Source organism: Ictalurus furcatus, chromosome 6 (assembly GCF_023375685.1).
Source record: "Ictalurus furcatus strain D&B chromosome 6, Billie_1.0, whole genome shotgun sequence".
NCBI lineage: Eukaryota > Metazoa > Chordata > Actinopteri > Siluriformes > Ictaluridae > Ictalurus > Ictalurus furcatus.
This window is the reverse complement of record NC_071260.1, coordinates 31,811,695-31,832,106: the sequence shown is the minus strand read 5'-3', so window position 1 is coordinate 31,832,106 and position 20,412 is coordinate 31,811,695. Positions and strand designations below refer to the sequence as shown.

General features: G+C 40.0%; 2 protein-coding genes across 2 annotated transcripts; both read right to left on the bottom strand.

Moving 5' to 3' along the window:
- Positions 1-3,493: 3,493 nt before the first annotated feature.
- Positions 3,494-5,756, bottom strand: LOC128609212 (granzyme G-like). Its single transcript, XM_053627687.1, has 5 exons — positions 4,928-5,756; positions 4,667-4,814; positions 4,388-4,547; positions 4,039-4,296; positions 3,494-3,692 (listed from the first exon to the last, which is right to left on the bottom strand). The coding sequence occupies exons 1-5, from the start codon at positions 4,974-4,976 to the stop codon at positions 3,543-3,545; spliced, it is 765 nt and encodes a 254-aa protein (XP_053483662.1). The 5' UTR covers positions 4,977-5,756; the 3' UTR covers positions 3,494-3,542.
- Positions 5,757-7,521: 1,765 nt separating this feature from the next.
- ercc1 (excision repair cross-complementation group 1) lies at positions 7,522-17,049 on the bottom strand. The gene is made up of 9 exons (XM_053627686.1): positions 16,497-17,049; positions 14,672-15,124; positions 13,582-13,685; positions 11,449-11,548; positions 10,044-10,120; positions 8,452-8,551; positions 8,292-8,363; positions 8,114-8,182; positions 7,522-7,998 (listed from the first exon to the last, which is right to left on the bottom strand). The coding sequence occupies exons 1-9, from the start codon at positions 16,557-16,559 to the stop codon at positions 7,933-7,935; spliced, it is 1,104 nt and encodes a 367-aa protein (XP_053483661.1). The 5' UTR covers positions 16,560-17,049; the 3' UTR covers positions 7,522-7,932.
- Positions 17,050-20,412: the final 3,363 nt, after the last annotated feature.

Genomic DNA, 20,412 nt, shown 5'->3' with positions numbered 1-20,412 from the left:
CCTAGACCTAGCTGACTTTGCTGCACTTAATTTAAACTTAAAGATCTGGAAGGACACCGTTAACTGATCATGCTTCCATCTCCGCTCAGCTCTATGACAAGCCTGTCTGAGAGAACAAGTATTATAGTCCAGCCAGTAATAAGATTTACGATTTGGTTGTTTCAGTTTAAAAGGGGCAATGGAGTCTAAAATATTGGAGCAAAATGAGTATAATAAGGCAATCAAATCATCAGGGCCAGAAGAAGACTCTGCAGCACTCAAAATAGATGTTTCAACAGCATTAGCTAGAAAACTTTCACTAAACTGAGAGGCAGTGAGTGAATTAATACAACGAGAATAATATCCTGAAGGCCTAGTCATAACGGCAGAGCTGGCAGCAGGGACCTTAAAAACAATGGGCTTGTGATCAGAGAAGGAAGCATCTTCAATATTAACATCATCAACAGCGGTTCAATATGACAATATAAGGTCTAGTGTATGACCAAGGACATGAGTTGCCTGATTTATGTGTTGAATAAAACCAAAGGAATCCAAGATATTACAAAATTCAGTAACCAAGGGTCGACCAGGGCAGCAGACATGCACATTAAAATCACCCGATAATAACAAACGATCATACAACGGAACAATAGAAGTTAAAAAATCACAAAAATCACTTAAAAAGGCATTGTCCGGGTTAGGTGGCCTATAGATCAAAGCTCATGAGGAACGGGATAAGATTCCTCAGGAACGCTGCCAGAAGCTCTGCATCTAGTTTACAGCAGATCATAACAGCAAAAGGAGCTCTACTAAGCACTAAAGATGCTCGCCATGAAGGGGGTGAATAATTTTGAGACTGGAGAAATCATTATAAGTTGCATTTTCAGTTGAAATTGGGGAAACCACTTGAAGCATTTGTTGTGTTGAACTATTTCAATTGCTTTTGTGTGATTTGTTCATCACAAACAGCTGAAAGTCGGTACATTTTGACAATAAACCTGATGTGCACTGGGTGTCGAATCATTTTGATTGCAACTGTAACAGCAAAGTCAAAGTCAACTTTATTGTCATTCCCTCTCATCACAGATGTGTTGTTTGGGGCACAAAATATAGTTTCTCCAGGACACAGTGCTCCATTTAACACAAATCAGCAGCAGACAAAAGCGCAAGCAATCAAACAATAGACTATACACAGCACCATACTGTAGACTGTACAACCATTAAGCACAGGACAGTAGAGTCTAGATAGTAGACAACATACCAGCATAGTCCTTAGTGGACAATGGCATAGTCCTTAGTGAATTTTACATTGTCAGAAGTGCAGACAATGTGTACAGGTTAAAGTGTCTGTGCATATAAAGTGAGTGAAGTGTAAAGTGGCAGGGTGTGGTAGGTAGTGCAAGAAATGGTTCAGAATTCTGGAAGACTCGGCCCAGATGCTCTGTAGCCTGCATCCAGATGGGAGGGGTGACTAAATCTAGAAGGGGATGTTCAAAAGCTCATACGGGTGTGATGGTCCGGCGTCCCCAAACCTTACAGCATGCAGTTTTGCAGAGGCGCTATAGTGTAATCTCTTAAAAAAGATTCTGACTGACCACTATATTCATGTCACAGACACTAAGCAAGCTATATTAATTATTAGGGATTAATTTGATTAGTATCAGCATTTACCATCCTTAAAATCTGTGAGGAAGGACCTTCAAGCGGTAAAAACTAAATTAAATACATTCTGGACCTGAGAGGAAAATGTCACCAGTAATTTGACTGGCCTCATAATAAGGACGCACCAGATCTTATCCAGTGGATGGAATCGTATGAACAGGCTTTTGGCCAGGTAAAAGCAGTTTTGTGTGGGCCATGCTGTTGCATTCACCTGACTTCTCTCTTCCGTTCTTTCTTCAGACTGACATGGTTAAGGCAACTTTGTCTGAGATGGTGGAGGGGGAGGAGCGTCCACTGCTTTACGTCACCCAGTAGCGCACAGCAAGAGAGAGAATGTATAATATAAAGGAGAAAAAGTGCTTGGTCATCAGGTAGATGGTCCTCACCCTCTGATATTACTTATTGAGATGCCCCTTTACCATCCGTCCAAATAAACATCTGCTCCTATGTCTCCATCCCCTGAAGGATGCCAATGAGCAGATCGCTTGGGTATCTATCCTTACAACCACTACCACCCAGGGTTGCAAATAGAATTAGTAGGTAGCAAAAGTGCTAGTTTAAAATAGAAGTTTTGAAAACTGAAGTGTCACCAAATTCCTCCTGTCTCCCGAGTCCTCCTTTCGACCCCCATACAAGGGTCAGTGGAATGCTGTGAACTTGTTTGCTAGTTTAACAAAATTTGCTAGCTAAACGTGTGCAGTGAGAACGTGACCTAGCTATCTAGCATTTAGCTATCTAGTTTCTGGATGTAGAGTTTAGGTCAGTTTTGTAGGTTAGTTAAAGCAATATAAATTAGGCATGTTTGCTAACTAGCAAGTTAACCCTGTTCCATTCGTAGTGCAGAAGTCAACTTCACATAAATAGTTAGCTATGTGTCTTCTGTGGGCTTGGAAAGGTGTCAGTAGATTCAATAGTGTTCGGGACTCAGACACAGTCTCAGTGTTTAAGTCTAGGCTTAAAACGTATTTGTTTACTCAAGCCTACCCTGACTAGATTCTGTTCTACTACTTCGCAGTCATAATTATCTTTTTTCTCCCTCTCTCCTTTCGCCGAGCCCCACACGAATTTATGGAGATACTAGAGATCCAGATCCTTTCTGCCTCTGGATGGAGCTCAAATCTTCTTTAATTCCAGACTGCTGGGACTACGGCTGCTCCTAACGCCATACAGACTTCATATAAATCCATAATGAACTTTTTCACACTAACTGTTGTTACCCAGATGAGGACGGGTTCCCTTCTGAGTCGGGTTCCTCTCAAGGTTTCTTCCTCTTAAAACATCTTAGGGAGTTTTTCCTTGCCACCGTCGCCACTCAGTGGCTTGCTCAGTTGGGATAAATTCGCACCTTTAATATCTGTATACCATGTTGATATTTCTGTAAAGCTGCTTTGAGACAATGTCTATTGTAAAAAGCGCTATACAAATAAAATTGAATTGAATTGAATTGAATTGAATAGTATGTGGTTTAGCACGATGCGACCCAGTAGCACGATGCGACGTTTTCGAAAAAAAAATTCTGTCTTGCTGTTAGAAATCACTACAGCCTCCAACAATGTTTTTGCAGCCGGGAGACGTAACTGACGTCAGAGTGATGTGACTACAAAAGAATTGACCAAATTTATGAAAAGGTGATGCTTGTGATGCAGTGTTTAACTCTGAATAGAATCATGAACACAGAGCTGATTGGCTTTTTTATACTGTAGTTGCAAATCGAATCGCAACTACAAGAAGAACTCACAGTTCATGCTTATGTTTTTCCACCCAAATTTTGTGACGTGACACATTTTTACTTTATAACACACATGCCCGTGTGATATTTATACGATAGAAGAAAAAACACAGATTTCATGCATGCAATGTATATTTTATTGGATTTTGGTTACTTCCATTGTGTTCACTTTCTAGCCTATAATGTCTTTAATCCATGGAAGAAAGTAGGAGATCTTCATATATACCTCCGGATACTTGCGGTTTAAGCAGTTTTCCCGAAAGGTATATGCAGCCATTCCTTGTGGTTCATTTCCACAGATAAGAGGACTCCCCGAATCACCCTGCAGAGAGAACAAGACAATACAAATACACAAATGATACTCTAGGGTGCTATAAAAAGCCACGTGAATAAAAAAAGTGCGATGCATTGCTGATTAATAAATGACAAATTTTATATGTTGACAAATTACATAAGAGGAATAAAACATCTTGGGATATGCCATTATAATAAAATAATCCGCTTTGATTCGTGACTTTGAGATCATAATGACACCACATCAAACCACCCCTTATACTGATTCTTTTCCTTTAGCGGAACACCCTTTCATGTTTTATTCCTTAGTTACAATGTACAACTATTGATTTGGATTATATTGATTGTTTTTACTGAATGCTATGCCACATTACCTGACAAAAAGCTTTTTTCCCATCAGACGCAGTGCAGATCATGCTATCAGTGTAAAATCTGTCATCCCAAATTTTTCTGCACTCAAAGTTAAACTGTACTTTGAGTTTGACCTCTCGTAGGACACTCGACTCGGCGCTGTTCTGTTTGGTCTTTCCCCAGCCAGCTATTGAACATTCCTGACGGGCTGGAAGGTTCTTGTTCTTCTTCGGAAGACCGATAATCTTCACAGCATCGGTCTCTTCAGCTTTGGACTTCAACTGAAACAGATTAGTTAAGGTAATGTTTGAGGTGAGAGCTGGTTTGCACTAAATGACCAGAAGCAAACATTGTGAAAGTAGAAAGAAGTACCTTCAGTAGCATGATATCATTTGGACGTTCGCCCCGCTTGTAACAGGGATGCGGGATGTATTTCTGTACTTGAATTCTCTGCTGCTGGGACTCCTTTTGATTGATGTTGTGAGCTCCGAGTAACACTTCCAGCTTGTCCTTTCCAGAGTGATCAATGTTGCTAGCGTCACACACAAAGCACTTAATCAGATTTTACTATATTTATTTACTATATTATGTGACTACACACTGACAATGCTAGCACCATCTTTATACATGTAGAAAAGCACAAATACATACTCAACACAGTGGGCTGCAGTGAGCACATAATCATCCCTGATAAGAAAACCACCACACTCGTGTTTTTTGTTAATCTGAACAGACGCCATGTAGGGTCGGGAGTGTGGATTCACTTCCTTTCCTCCAATAATACCACTCTTCATTCCCCCTGAGAAAAGAAAATACATATAAAATATATGTTATATATAATATATTTAAATATAATATGTTTCTGTATGTATATACATAGATAAATAAATTAAAAATGACTGAAAACGTTACCGCACAAAGGGAGGACAGAAAGTACAAGGAGAGAGATACTGAAGAACATGTCTACTCTACACCAAACTACATGACTTCTGTTTCATTTCAACAAACTTTCAATCAAAGCCCCTCCCCTGTAGGAGAGGTGACCGAAATGACTCAACATGAAACCAGAGGTGAGTGCAAACAATTGGTGAGAAAAAAAAAAGGCAGAAGAAGAAGAACAAAAAAAGAGTTCCAGATAAAATAAAACTTTAGCTTGAAGCCTTTTATTTGTTTCTGTGCATCGATTACACAGTTAACTCCAGAATTACTGGCACTCTTTAAAATATTGGGACAAACTGATATGCTTGCGATAAATATTCAACACAATCATTCAAATGATCAACATGATACATTTCTTTCAATGAAAAACTTATTCTTAAAAGGACGTCTTTTTAATTATGGTATTATTTTCTGCAAAAAATTAAATAAATAAAAATCAACAAAATTATTGACACCCCTAAAGAATATTTTAAATGAATGAGAACAATTCGTCTTGCAATAAAAAACAAAACAAACAAACAAAAAAATTCAATAAAAAAAAAAAATAAAAGCTGTCATATCTGTTGCTGGCTTTATTTATGTATACTATACACACAATACCCTTAATCACACTAAAATAATAAATAAATTGTTTTTAAAAGTTACCATAAAAAGGACACATGAACATCATCACCTCTGTACAGGGTGGAGGTACACCACACTGAGGAGGGCACCCCCCTCCCCTTTTTCTCTTGGGTGGATGGGGTCAGAGTTAAAGTATACTGTCTCACCACAACCTATAATATGTCTCTTTATACTTGCAGCACTGGTCTGTAAAGACACCTGGAAAGGTGGTGGTGTGATCAGTGTATATTAATAAAGGGTGACACTGAGGGAGGGAAAGAAAACCCAAAGCACAGTGTTTCATAATTGCATGGTTTAGATGTTTCTCATGGTTGCCAAAATTTAATATCAGCTATTCAGATTGCCACCTCCATAAAAAACATGCTACTTAAAAGAATTGGAAGAAATTTCAAAAACACATCCGAAATGTAGCACCTAAATGTTCTCAGTAGGTCCAGAGACAATGGCCATTTTATCCCAAAATCTTGAACATTGACAGATCTTTCAAAAAGATAAGGACACCCTACATACATTCAACAACCTAGAAATGGCTGCAGGAACAAAATTGATATATCGTAATGAACATCATAGTCTCTAGAGTTGAAACCTGGGCAGTGGTGGGTCAGTGGTTAAAGGATCTGGGTTACTGATCAGAAAGTCAGGAGTTCAAGCCCCAACACTGCCAAGCTACCACTATTGGGCCCTCGAGCAAGGCCCTTAACCCTCAATTACTCAGTTGTATAAATTAGATAAATGTAAGTCACTCTGGATAAGGGCGTCTGCCAAATGCTGTAAATGTAATAAAACCTATTGAAAACATGTGGTCTGAATTGAAGATGGGCAAGCATACACAAAACTGAATATTAATGAGTTTAAAATGTTATACATAAATGGAAGCCTAATCCAGTATTCCATAACAAGTGTCTCAATCCTTCGTAGACATAACGGGAGGAGTCTATTTGACATTAAACTTATTCTAGCCGGGGTAGGCCAAATTTGGCCAAATATTAGCCGTGTGGTTGCCAATAACGTGGTTTGAAATCATTATTATGCATTAACAAAAAGGTTTAAAAACTAGACCTTTATTTTTGAAAAAAAAAAAAAAAAAGTTTGAAAGTGTATCTACTGTATATGTATACTGTATATACGCTGAAAAATCTGGCCACGAAAATTGATAAAAGTACAAGGCAAAAATTTATCAAGGATGCTGCCAAGAGACCTATGGCAACATTAAAGCAGCTGCAGGAATATCTGTGAAGTACTGGCCACTTGCTGCAAGTGACCTCGTTATTGTTCACATGTCTGGGTTATGGGGTAGGGTGGCTAGCCAGAAGCCCTTCATCACAAGGTAAAAAAAAAAAAAATACAACCTTCAAGCCCCCTAATGAAGCCCCAAAACATGTGGCAAAATGTGTTATGGCCTGATGAGACCATAGCTCCATATACCAATATATTTTGGTACAAAACCTGTTAGACAACTCAAGATGACGAAAAATATCACCTTCCAGCACGTCAACGACCCAAAAGCACAAATCCAAGTCAACAAAGGAAAGATCAAAGGGTTGAAATGGCCCAGTCAGAGCGAATCCACCAAGGAACGGCTCAAGAAGAAGAAATGGAAATTTATGGAACGGCCTAGTTGAAGCCCGGATTTGAATCTTCTTGAAATGTAGTGGGGGGATTTGAAAAGGGCAGAACATACAAGAAAACCCTCACACATCTTGCAGCTAAAATAACATTACATGGAAGAGCGGTAAAAATTCCAGCAAGCCGACGTCAGAGACTGTGGACAATAATGCAAAACACCTACAAGACGTTATTTCTGCTAAAGGAAGCAATACTAGCTCCTGAAGTAAAGGGTGTACTTACTTTTTCCACAGGCGCATCTCACATCTATTGAGATTTCTGTTGAATAAATGATTGAAAAAGCTCATATCTACTATATCATCTTTATTAACAGACACTGTACAAAGATGTTTGCTTGTCCAAATATGTCAAAAACGCCAACAATTTCCATGGGGTGTACTTATTATTTAAAAACAGACGCTTGCTATAAATATATATCTTTATTTTAACAATGCACACATTTATATAAAAAGATATTTTTGCATATGCATCATTTTGACAGTAAAACAGATCATTAGGCTCCTCAGAACACTCAAACTCTCCGTAGAGTCTTTTTTTTTAAGATCCAGAGAGAAGGTCTGTTCTGAGAGAGATCTCTGCAGATCTCTCATATCCCTCCATCCTCTGCTCTCAGGCAGTCCCGGGTTGTAAGCACCAGTATCATACAGGGTTTATATAAGCTTGTGATGTGCACTTAAAGATCTCCTTTTTTTGGAATGGTTGACTTTTTTCTGATCGGAGTCGGTGTCTCAGCTGCTTTCGTTCTTTTTAGACTTCAGAAAGGGCTGGTGAAGCACATCATACAGCCTTTTCGCCTATATAAAGCAGACGACAAGTGAGCCCAGAGGGTATTAAATGAAAAATGATTTGCATAACTGCAAATTGTACACAAAATAATAAAACAAACTCTACACACACACTGGAACGAACCTTTTGTGGCCCGAGTCCTGGGCACAGCACCAGCTCCTCCTTTGAAGCATTAATGATGCCCTCCAAAGACTACAGAGAGCATAATTCAACAGGAAAACACAAATAAGTGTTAAAATCATGTTCATTAGTTCACAGCATGCTCTAATGAAAGGCTTGAGAATGAAAAGCGATTTCTTACAGAGAATGTGGTCAGCAGTGTGATAGCGTCAGTTTTGTTGATGGACTTCACCGTGGTCAGACAATCAGTAACCTACCAAAACAAAAAAACACACGAGTTATCCAAGAGCAGTGTGTACAGAGATCATAGTGAGTGAGTGGTGCTGTTGGTGCACTCGGACCTTAGACAGGTAATCTTTCTCTACTTGCTCTTTAAGCAGATCTGCAGGCTTTTTCTCGTATGATTTATATGTCTCCAAGTAACGGCCAGCTTCCTCAGGGCTTTAGAAAAAACACACACACACACACATTTATCACACTTTCAAATCCATATAATTAGAATCAGGTGTTACAGATCGGGTGCCAATGATTAGAACCTGCTTAGGGAGTGCAGGTGGAACCGGTCTTATTTATACCCCTCTCATATCTAGTGTCTGGTGTTCCCTTTGTTATTGAGGTGTGTGGTGTCATCATGCCAAGATCTAAAGAGCTCTGTAAGGCCTTCAGAATAAAGGTTGTGGATGCCTATGAGTCTGGCGAGGGATTTAAAAAGATCTCCAAATTATTTGAAATACATCGTTCCACTGTAAGGAAAATCATCTACAAATGGTGCAGATTACAATCGACTGCCAATTCGTCCAGGACTGACCGCCCCAGCAAATTCAGCCCAAGATCAGACCGTCTGATACAAAAAGAAGTCTCCAAGAACCCCAAAATTTCATCACAGGATCTACGAGTAAGTCTTGCAAGTGTTGGTGTGAAAGTGCATGCTTCTACAATCAGAAAGAGAGTGCACGAATTTGACCTGCATGAGAGGCGTGCCAGGAAAAAAGCCGTTGCTGTCTAAAAACTACATTACAGAAAGATTACGGTTTGCCAATGAGCATACAGGCAAAGACCAGGGCTTTTGGAATAATGTGCTCTGGACAGACGAATCAGAGATAGAGTTGTTTGGACACAGTAACAGCAGACATGTTTAGTGCAGACCTAAGACAGCTTTTCAGGAGAAGCACCTCATACCAACTGTGAAGCACGGTGGTGGAAATGTTATGGTTTGGGGTTGCTTCGCTGCCTCAGGGACTGGACAGCTTGCATTCATTGATTCAACTATGAATACTGCATCACATCAAAGAGCGCTTGAAGTAATGTGAGGCCGTCTGTCTGAAAGTTGAAGTTGAACCGAAAGTGGACGTTTCAACAGGATAATGATCCTAAGCACACGAGAAAATCCACCAAGGAACGGCTCAGAAAGAAGAAATGGAGGGTTATGGAACGGCCTAGTCGAAGCCCGGAATTAAATCCCATTGAAATGTTATGAGGGGACGTGAAAAGCGCAGAACATGCAAGAAAACCCTCAAACATCTTACAACTGAAAGAATATTACATGGAAGAGCGGTCACAAAATAAACTTTATTAATAGGCACTGTTTCAAAGATGATCAAATGTTTGCTTGTCTAAATATGTCAATAGTGACATTTTTTCTCACTGCTTCCAAAGTGCAAGACAAGTTGTTATATAAACCGGCCGTGCGCTATATTTATCCAATCATGGGTGTTAACACCGCAAATATGCAAATAAGAATGTTAACCAAGGGTTTAGAAATGTACAGTATGAAACATCAGATTATGAATACTCAGGATTAACTGTTAACCCTGGGTAAAATATGAACAGTGTGAAACGTGAAACGCAGGATTCTGTTTACCCGGGATTTAGAATGATTATTTCAAGTGTGAAAAGCCCTTATAAGTACTAATAAATAGTTTTCTGAGCTCACCTCCAGGCCAGGATAAGTGTGCAGTCAGCCATGATGCAGATTCGAGCAAGGTCCTTCAGTGCATGATGAGGATCTTTCTATTTAAACAGCAAAGGGAGCGAAATAATGTTAATAAAGCTTGCAACACCTCAACACAGATGAAAAGTTTCCTAATGAATAGAATAAGCAGATCCCAAAGGGCATGCTGGGTTAGAGAGGGCTGGAAAAGAGAAAAAGACACAGACGACACCAGTGCATGTGTGTATAACATAATACATGATTCTTAATCAGTTCCGTATGTAATCAGATACTGGCTGTCTGCAATGCTCCTGTGCCGCCATCATCATCATCATCCTCCTCCTCATCATCATCATCATCATCAAAGCAGAGAAAAGCACTTACACCCTCTGTACATATGACAGATAATTAAGTTTTACATTTTTAAATGGCCAAACAGAAATACAGAGATCCCGAACAGAGATCAGTGGAGCGAAGAGACGATGATGAGGCTCAGGTTTAATCGCTGTGCGTGACTTTTACCTCAGGTGATGAGACAGGGACTAATGTGGATGATAATCCTGATAATCCTACTGTCAACGTAATAGTCTTTAACATTTATCAGGAATGCTGTGTTCCCATAAGTTGATTAGGTTCTAAATGTGTAGCTAGACTTTAAAAGCGCACCTATTATGGTTTTGAAACGTGCCTAATTTTGTTTTAAAGGTCTCATACGATAGATTTACGTGCATCTGAGGTCAAAAACACTTTAACGTGCTTATAATTTACACTGCAGCGTTACCTTTTATCCCCCCAGTGTCAAAAACGACTCGTTCAATGAATCGTTCTAAATGATTCAAGAGAATACTCTGCTCTGATTGGTCAGATGTCCCAGTCTGTTGTGATTGGTCTACTGCTGTCGGCGTGTGTCGAAAAGGAAACGCCCACGACCGTAACGACTTTCAGCTCCGTCTGTCAGCGAGCAGCCGATGAAGACCAGAGGTGGGGCTTTTTGTTACAAACCTACGTAGGTTAGTAGAGGAAGTAAAGTCTGGAATCACTAACGACTCGACTCAGCTGTTCAGAATCGATTCCTTCTTTTGGGAGTCGATAACTCTTTGATTTTTGAAACTTTGCATTGTGTCCTTTTACGTTCACAAACAGCTCTGTAACACACTACATGAAAGGTAATATTTGAAAAACCATAATAGGTGCACTTTAAATCATTATCATCAACTGGTTGCTATGTCTGGTTTAGAGACATAGAAAAGACAAGCATATTTCAGTTCTAGAGGAAAGCTTTTTTAAAAAAAAAAAATTTGCACACGCATCGTAGAAATGTTTCTGCTTAAACGTGAAACCTCTGCGTATTGCTGTTAGTTGATATCGGGAGAGCATGTGCATACGATTGCACTGCACAAAGTCTCACCACATCGACTTGCACGAGCAGCACTCGGAGCGTGAATGTGTGGCCTAGATGCTTCAGCCGCTCATGGATGTAGTCTGGGTTCAAGGTATGGTAGCGCACACTGAAAACACACACAGAGATCCTGGCTGCAGTTTATCCAAGTCAGTTTTGTCATTTCAACCAAATTAGTTTATGTTTTAACAATACACTTAGTATATTTTTTATATATATATATATATATATATATATATATATATATATATATATATATATATATATATATATACACACACAGTATCTCACAAAAGTGAGTGCACCCCTCACATTTTTGTAAATATTTGATTATATCTTTTCATGTGACAACACTGAAGAAATGACACGTCGCTACAATGTAAAGTAGTGAGTGTACAGCTTGTGTAACAGTGTAAATTTGCTGTCCCCTCAAAATTACTCAACACACAGCCTTTAATGTCTAAACCGCTGGCAACAAAAGTGAGTACACCCCTAAGTGAAAATGTCCAAATTGGGCCCAATTAGCCATTTTCCCTCCCCAGTGTGAGGTGACTTGTCAGTGTTACAAGGTTTCAGGTGTGAATGGGGAGCAGGTGTGTTAAATTTGGTGTCATCGCTCTCACACTCCCTCATACTGGTCACTGGATGTTCAACATGGCACCTCATGGCAAATAACTCTCTGAGGATCTGAAAAAAAGAATTGTTGCTCTACATAAAGATGACCTAGGCTATAAGAAGATTGCCAAGACCCTGACACTGAGCTGCAGCACGGTGGCCAAGACCATACAGCGGTTTAACAGGACAGGTTCCACTCAGAACAGGCCTCGCCATGGTCGAACAAAGAAGTTGAGTTCACGTGCTCAGCGTCATATCCAGACGTTGTGTTTGGGAAATAGACGTATGAGTGCTGCCAGCATTGCTGCAGAGGTTGAAGGGGTGGGGGGTCAGCCTGTCAGTGCTCAGACCATACGCCGCACACTGCATCAAATTGGTCTGCATGGCTGTCGTCCCAGAAGGAAGCCTCTTCTAAAGATGATGCACAAGAAAGCCCACAAACAGTTTGCTGAAGACAAGCAGACTAAGGACATGGATTACTGGAACCATGTCCTGTGGTCTGATGAGACCAAGATAAACTTATTTGGTTCAGATGGTGTCAAGCGTGTTTGGCGACAACCAGGTGAGGAGTACAAAGACAAGTGTGTCTTGCCTACAGTCAAGCATGGTGGTGGTAGTGTCATGGTCTGGGGCTGCGTGAGTGCTGCCGGCACTGGGGAGCTACAGTTCATTGAAGGAACCATGAATGCCAACATGTACTGTGACATACTGAAGCAGAGCATGATACCCTCTCTTCGGAGACTGGGCCGCAGGGCAGTATTCCAGCATGACAGCGAACCCAAACACACCTCCAAGATGACCACTGCCTTGCTAAAGAAGCTGAGGGTGAAGGTGATGGACTAAACCCTATTGAGCATCTGTGGGGCATCCTCAAACGGAAGGTGGAGGAGCAAAAGGTCTCTAACATCCACCAGCTCTGTGATGTCGTCATGGAGGACTGGAAGAGGACTCCAGTGGCAACCTGTGAAGCTCTGGTGAACTCCATGCCCAAGAGGGTTAAGGCAGTGCTGGAAAATAATGGTGGCCACACAAAATATTGACACTTTGGGCCCAATTTGGACATTTTCACTTAGGGGTGTACTCACTTTTGTTGCCAGCGGTTTAGACATTAATGGCTGTGTGTTGAGTAATTTTGAGGGGACAGCAAATTTACACTGTTACACAAGCTGTACACTCACTACTTTACATTGTAGCAAAGTGTCATTTCTTCAGTGTTGTCACATGAAAAGATATAATCAAACATTTACAAAAATGTGAGGGGTGTACTCACTTTTGTGAGATACTGTATAAATATATATATATATATATATATATATATATATATATATATATATATATATATAAATAACATAGTATACGTATAATGTTGCACAGCATGTTTGTGCTTGTAAGTGTGGGCTTTCTTGTTGTTATTCATAACCCTATCCTTCAATTCTGACAAGTTTCTTTGCAAAAGCATGAAGGACGCATTGTGGTTTCACACCTCGCTCATACTGGAGCATTTCTGAACACACACACACACACTACCTGAGAAAAAGTGCGCATGTTGTTCGACCCAAGACATAGTCAGGCACCACCTCTGCAAACTCCCATGGCACACTCCGGACAAACTTTAAAATAGGGTTTCCTCTCTGTACACAGAAGGGTACGAACACACACAAACAGAATGAATATGAAGTAAAAAAAAAAATAAAAAATGATCACATATAACATTATCATTATAAATGTGCCACTAAACACACGTTACCGGTCAAAAGTTTGTGGACACTCGACTGAAATGTTTCTCATGATCTTAAAAAGCTTTTGATCTGAAGGTGTGCGATTAAACGTGTGAAATCGGTGTCGCAGACATAAATATAATCGCGCCGACGTCTTCGTTTCTTTCATTAGAAAACGAACATTTTATCTACCAAAAAAAAAAAAAAAAACGTTTATTTAAACAGACGACTCGGAGAGAAATATTTTCCGAAAAGCAGCCGTAGGTGGGACCTCCTTTAATACTGTTTACAAAGCATTCTTGAGAGAAATTCCTCAAGAAATCGGGTGAGAAAACGCCAAGAATACATTTCTGGAAATTCGCGGCGAAAAACGTGTCTACTTTGAAGATGCTAAAATACTCAATTATTTTTGATTTATTTATTTATTTATTTTTTATCACGACATAATTCCCATAGTTCCATTTGTGTTATTCCAGAGTTTTGATGACTATTATTATTCTAAAATGTGTCGAAAAATAATAATAAATAAATAAAATACAGAATGAATGTGTCTAAACTTTTGAGCGGTAGTGTGCGTGTGAAATGTGTTAAAGGTATTTCGAAAAATGTTAAATATTTCTCAATATCTTAAAATCACAACTAGAACCTTGTAATTCCATAACTATGGGAAATAAGCTCTGTTTTAGACGGTAAGTAGTCGAGTCATACACTAACCGCACTGTTAAAGATATTTTGTAGGACAAAATGACACTCGCACTGTATGTGCACAGTGAGGTCTTACATTAACCATGCATAAGCATCTAATCCTCACTTACGGCAAGTTATTTTGCACTGAGAAGTATTACTGAATCCAGAAACATTTTCACTACATGATTCTGACAGATGAGGCATTCCTGTACCTGTCTTGGGCTGACGATAATGCTGTTCCCGGACCCAACCGCCAGTGGCAGAACAGTGCGTTCCTCCGTGCTTTGACCTTCGTCCATTTTCTGCCCTTGTCCCAGATCCTCCTCCGGTCTTCCTGTAACCGCAGAAGTCTCCGACCGTGCTATAGTTGGCTCTGGACTCCCTCTCTCCTCTGCGCTAGTCCGAGTTTTCCCAGCGTCTGTGGAAGGTTTCGTGACCGATCCACATTCGAGAGTGATGTCAGATCTCGGTCCTGCAGCTCTAAGCACATCCTGAGGAAGATCTCCTGTTTGTGGTCCATCACCAGGTCTCTCTTTAGCTCTGCTTTTGCTCTGAACGATGAACTCGGCATAGGACAGCGGCTGGCCGGCGGTTTGAGGTGCACTGTGGGTAGTCGAGGTCTCTGCCTTGCCTAATCCGGAAGAAGGCTTGAAAAGAGAGGCCACCTGTGTGGGCACATTAGATGTGATACAACACACTACATTACTTTTCACACACGGACACTAGAGTCCGACCAATTAATTATCACCAATAACTGATTGCGCCGTCATTATACAGTACGAGAGCGTCCTCTAGAGGCAAAAAACAAGCCATTATTGACAAATTGTGTTGTGTTATTTGAAGTGTTTTTTTTTTTCTCCTTTCAATTAATTTTGGGATGTCTCTGTTTAATTTGTTATTTTTAGAACGCTACTTTTTGGTTCAATTTAGTTCAAAATGAAATCTTTTATTTCATTATTAATATTTATTAATAGTTAATCTATATTAATAGAATTTTTAAATTCATTTTAGAATAATAATAAAGTCATGAAAACTCTGGACTAACACAAAAGGAACGATGGGAATTATGTCTTGATAAAAAAAAATAAAAATCCTAAATAAATCGAAATAATTGAGTATTTTAGCATCTTCGAAGTAGACGCGCTTTTCACTGAGAATTTCCCGAAATGTATTCTTGGCGTTTTCTCACCCGATTTCTTGAGGAATTTCCCTGAGATGATGTTTAAACAGTATTAAAGGAGTTCCCACCGACGCTGGACTCTTATCGGCTGCTTTTCGGAATATTTCGCTCGTAAAAAAACGATTATTTTGTAAATAAAATGTTCGTTTTCTAATGAAAGAAACGAAGACGTCGGCGCGATGATATTTTTGTCTACGACACCGATTTCACACGTTTACTCTCACACCTTCAGATCAAAAGGCTTTTAAGACCGTGAGAAACGTTTCAGTCGAACATCTCTAAACTTCGGAAAGATTTTACGCGGAGGGATATGTTTTCATTCAGGATCAAATTAAAAAAAAACAAAAAAAACTATCAGTTGATTGATGGGTAAAATCCCATTTTAGACAGGAAACAGCAGTAGAGGTGACCAACTTCCATACATAAACCAACCAAGTTACTCGATTCACAGTCTCTTGTGGATTACCTGCAAAAGATGCAACAACCAGAGGAACATTAACTAACTAACTAACTAACTAACTAACTAACTAATCAATCTAAATGTGCATTTTCAGAGAGGAGGGTGCATTTTCTTCCCCCATACAAGCAGTAGCAGGTAACCTCAAGCGTTACAATGTATAACTCTGAGCAGTAGTTTTTTACTTTCACTTTCACTTGCAGTGCACCGAGCTTCTTCCAGTCCTCTGCAAACGGTGCTGTGCTGTGGCTGAGACTTTGTAATACTGTAAAATACTACCATCTATCTAAGGACCACAGTTAGCTAGCTAGCTAGCTAGCAAACAAGTGTAGTTAACATACTTGTGTTGCTCTAGGTATAGTTATGAATTTGTAACCAAGTCAAGTTACACTCTACTAACCGGACTTCTATCTCTGTTGAACGCAGAATCGTCCAGATTGATTTTAAATTTCTTGTTTTCCATTCCCAGCCCTCCAGCGCCAGGTCCTCAGTAAACAATACCGGGAGGAATCCAGCCCAGGCGGTGTGCCGACTGCAGAAACATCGATGGCCACAAACTGCACCGTTTGTATTCGACCAACAGAGGGCGCCAGAGCACTTCTCTTTTTAGTCCGGTGGTAGAGAAACATTGATAGGCGGAGTCACTGGACAGCACTTGTTGCAATCAACCAATAATATAACAGCGTGTCCTTGCCAATCACAGTTTGTATCGGCCAATCATAAGTGTCCCAACTGTCGGTAGTAAGAAGGGACAAAATACTGATGTGATTAATAAATAATATTAAACTCTTGCTTAAAATTGTTTACATTTAATAAAAGATTATTATTAAAACGTTATAATTAAAGCTAAATAAAATGTGGAATTCATTTAGCAGAAGCAGTGTTGTATTGTGTGTGGTGATGTTATTGATGGGCGTATCAAAGGGCTCCTCTGGCATTTTGTAAAATAAAATAAAATAACCCTGGATTTGTCATTGATGCATCTTTTTTTTTTTGGTTGTTTTTGAAAAAGACACAGAGAGCGTCGAGTGATGTGTGTTTGGGGGCGTGGTGGAGGAGGAAGGGGGACGGAGGATGTTGTCATATAACATTGATGGCTAGCTTCAGTGTTTAATGGCTGCGACACATGTTACATCACTCAAAGGTTTTACCTGCAGTTCGCCAAGGCGCGTCATGTGACGTCATCACAACACGCGTTCAGCCGAAGCCCTCTTCGGTTCACGTGCGTCGAACATGAGTACAGCTAAAAGGTCTGGTTTAATACAAATCGATCCAACACTTTATTTGTCCCCAAGGTGCAATTTACGAGTTCACGTAGAGAAACATAAACAGTATACATAAAAAGCATCATACATGAAATAAATAACACGATGTGCACCATGTACATATTAAATATAATCTGCTACAGGCAGATACTTAAATAAATATTAAAAAAATCACCGGTAAAACATTTACCAACAAACATCACTGTGAACGAGTGCAGAACAATTTCGTGTAAATTCCAATTTCGCCAAATCTCAAAGTGCGTCACAAATTTAGAAAAAACGCCGCGGCAATATCACAAAAAAACCTCTTGTACGGACTGATTCATAAGACAATGTGTTTTTTCGAGTTGTATTATCCTATGATCCTTGATTTAATTCATTTAATCATGTACTACAAAGAAACAGTCAGTCAGAGATTCTTACTCTAACCTTAAAGCTGGGATTGAGTATGTCACTGAGAGACGTCAGCCACGTGATCAGCTGAGCGCAGCATGCTAACAGCCTGTATCAAGCTGAAGTAATGTGAGTGATGTCATCCAGACCATCAGCAGACTGTCACCTCTGATCACTACTCATTAGATCACACAGTCCTACTCAGTGATCACTGTTTCACACACACACTCACACACACACACACACACACACGCCTCAGTGGGTGTATGCATTTGACTAATCCGTAACTCATAACTTATCATTTGCGACTTCTAAATAAAAAAACCCCAAAACAAAACAAAGACAACTCAGAACTCCTTCTTGGGAACTCTGGATGGTCTCCTCAACACCGAGTTCAGCAGGTGATGTCAACTCAAACATGGCTGCGTACAGCATCGGCACCAAACAAAGTAGCTCCTCTTACCTGTAAATGATTTATAATGTATATACAAGTGTTTGGTTTGGATCAGTATACAGACAAACAGTTTCTCACAAAAGTGAGTACACCCCTCACATTTTTGTAAATAAAGATGATATCTTTTAGTCTTATATCTTTTATCTTTTATCTTTAAAGTAAAGATTATATCTTTTCATGTGACAACACTGAAGAAATGACACTTTGCTACAATGTAAAGTAGTGAGTGTACAGCTTGTGGAACAGTGTACATTTGCTGTCCCCTCAAAATAACTCAACACACAGCCATTAATGTCTAAACCGCTGGCGACAAAAGTGAGTACACCCCTAAGTGAAAATGTCCAAATTGGGCCCAATTAGCCATTTTCCCTCCCCGGTGTCATGTGACTTGTTAGTGTTACAAGAACCATGGATTACTGGAACCATGTCCTGTGGTCTGATGAGACCAAGATAAACTTATTTGGTTCAGATGGTGTCAAGTGTGTGTGGCGGCAAACAGGTGAGGAGTACAAAGACAAGTGTGTCTTGCCTACAGTCAAGCATGGTGGTGAGAGTGTCATGGTCTGGGGCTGCGTGAGTGCTGCCGGCACTGAGGAGATACAGTTTATTGAGGGAACCATGAATGCCAACATGTACTGTGACATACTGAAGCAGAGCATGACCAGTATGCAGTATTCCAGCATGATAACGACCACAAACACACCTCAAAGACGACCACTGCCTTGCTAAAGAAGCTGAGGGTGAAGGTGATGGACTGGCCAAGCATGTCTCCAGACCTAAACCCTATTGAGCATCTGTGGGGCATCCTCAAACGGAAGGTGGAGGAGCACAAGGTCTCTAACATCCACCAGCTCCGTGATGTCGTCATGGAGGAGTGGAAGAGGACTCCAGTGGAAACCTGTGAAGCTCTGGTGAACTCCATGCCCAAGAGGGTTAAGGCAGTGCTGGAAAATAATGGTGGCCACACAAAATATTGACAATTTGGGCCCAATTCGGACATTTTCACTTAGGGGTGTACTCACTTTTGTTGCCAGCGGTTTAGACATTAACGGCTGTGTGTTGAGTTATTTTGAGGGGACAGCAAATTTACACTGTTACACAAGCTGTACACTCACTACTTTACATTGTAGCAAAGTGTCATTTCTTCAGTGTTGTCACATGAAAAGATATAATCAAACATTTACAACAATGTGAGGGGTGCACTCACTTTTGTGAGATACTGTATGTGCTTGTTAAACTATAACACTGACTATACAGTTCGCTGTTTGAGGAGGACAAAATACATCGCTCGTCACAGTTAGCGGGCTAGTTTCTTGCTAACAAAAGACGCACTCTGTAGCTCGGACGCGCAACGACTTAATAGTCAGAAATAGTCTCGTTATGCTACATAGAAAGTATATAACATGCTATATACAGTATGTAGATGATGCTTTATGTTGAATTTAAAGCTAATTTAATCTAATTAAAGAGCGAAAGTCTACATAGCTGTATTTTGTGCACTGTAGGGGGCTGAGTGTGTATGTCTGTGTGTATGTGTGTGTGTGTGTGTGTGTGTGTGTGTGTCTGTGTGTGTGTGTGTACGGTGCACAGGAGGATTCAGGACATCCCATCACTGGGCTATAGGGCCCTCAGACAGATGGTGACAGTTTCATTCTGAAAACATGGTTATGTCTGCCAAAACAAGTCCACACACACACACACACACACACACACACACACACACACACACGCATACATACCTTTGGCATGACCCCAAAACATGTCAGTTAATGTCAAAAAGTGCACAACACCCACACACACACACACACACACACACACACACACACACACAAACACACACACATTTTTGCATCACTACAGTATACTTATAGGAGTTTCCTTTGAAACATTTTAGGCTTGTTAAACACTGCTGGGTTTACACTTCACCCTGATCTCTAACCCCTCATCTTAATCATTTATAATTTGTCACGTGAAAGTTCGGTGTGATCTTTCCTGTCTGGTGATTTTAATTTGATATTCACATTGCATATAGGACCGCGTCCAGTAAATGGGTCAAAGGCGAAAAGGTGTTGCTCTGTATAACAGCACTAGTATGTAGCAAGTAAGTACATTGTATTTATATTGCACATTTAAACACAGCAAAGTTAACCAAGGTGCTGAACAGAGTAAGAAAAAGACAAAAAAAAAAAAAGAAAAAATAGAAA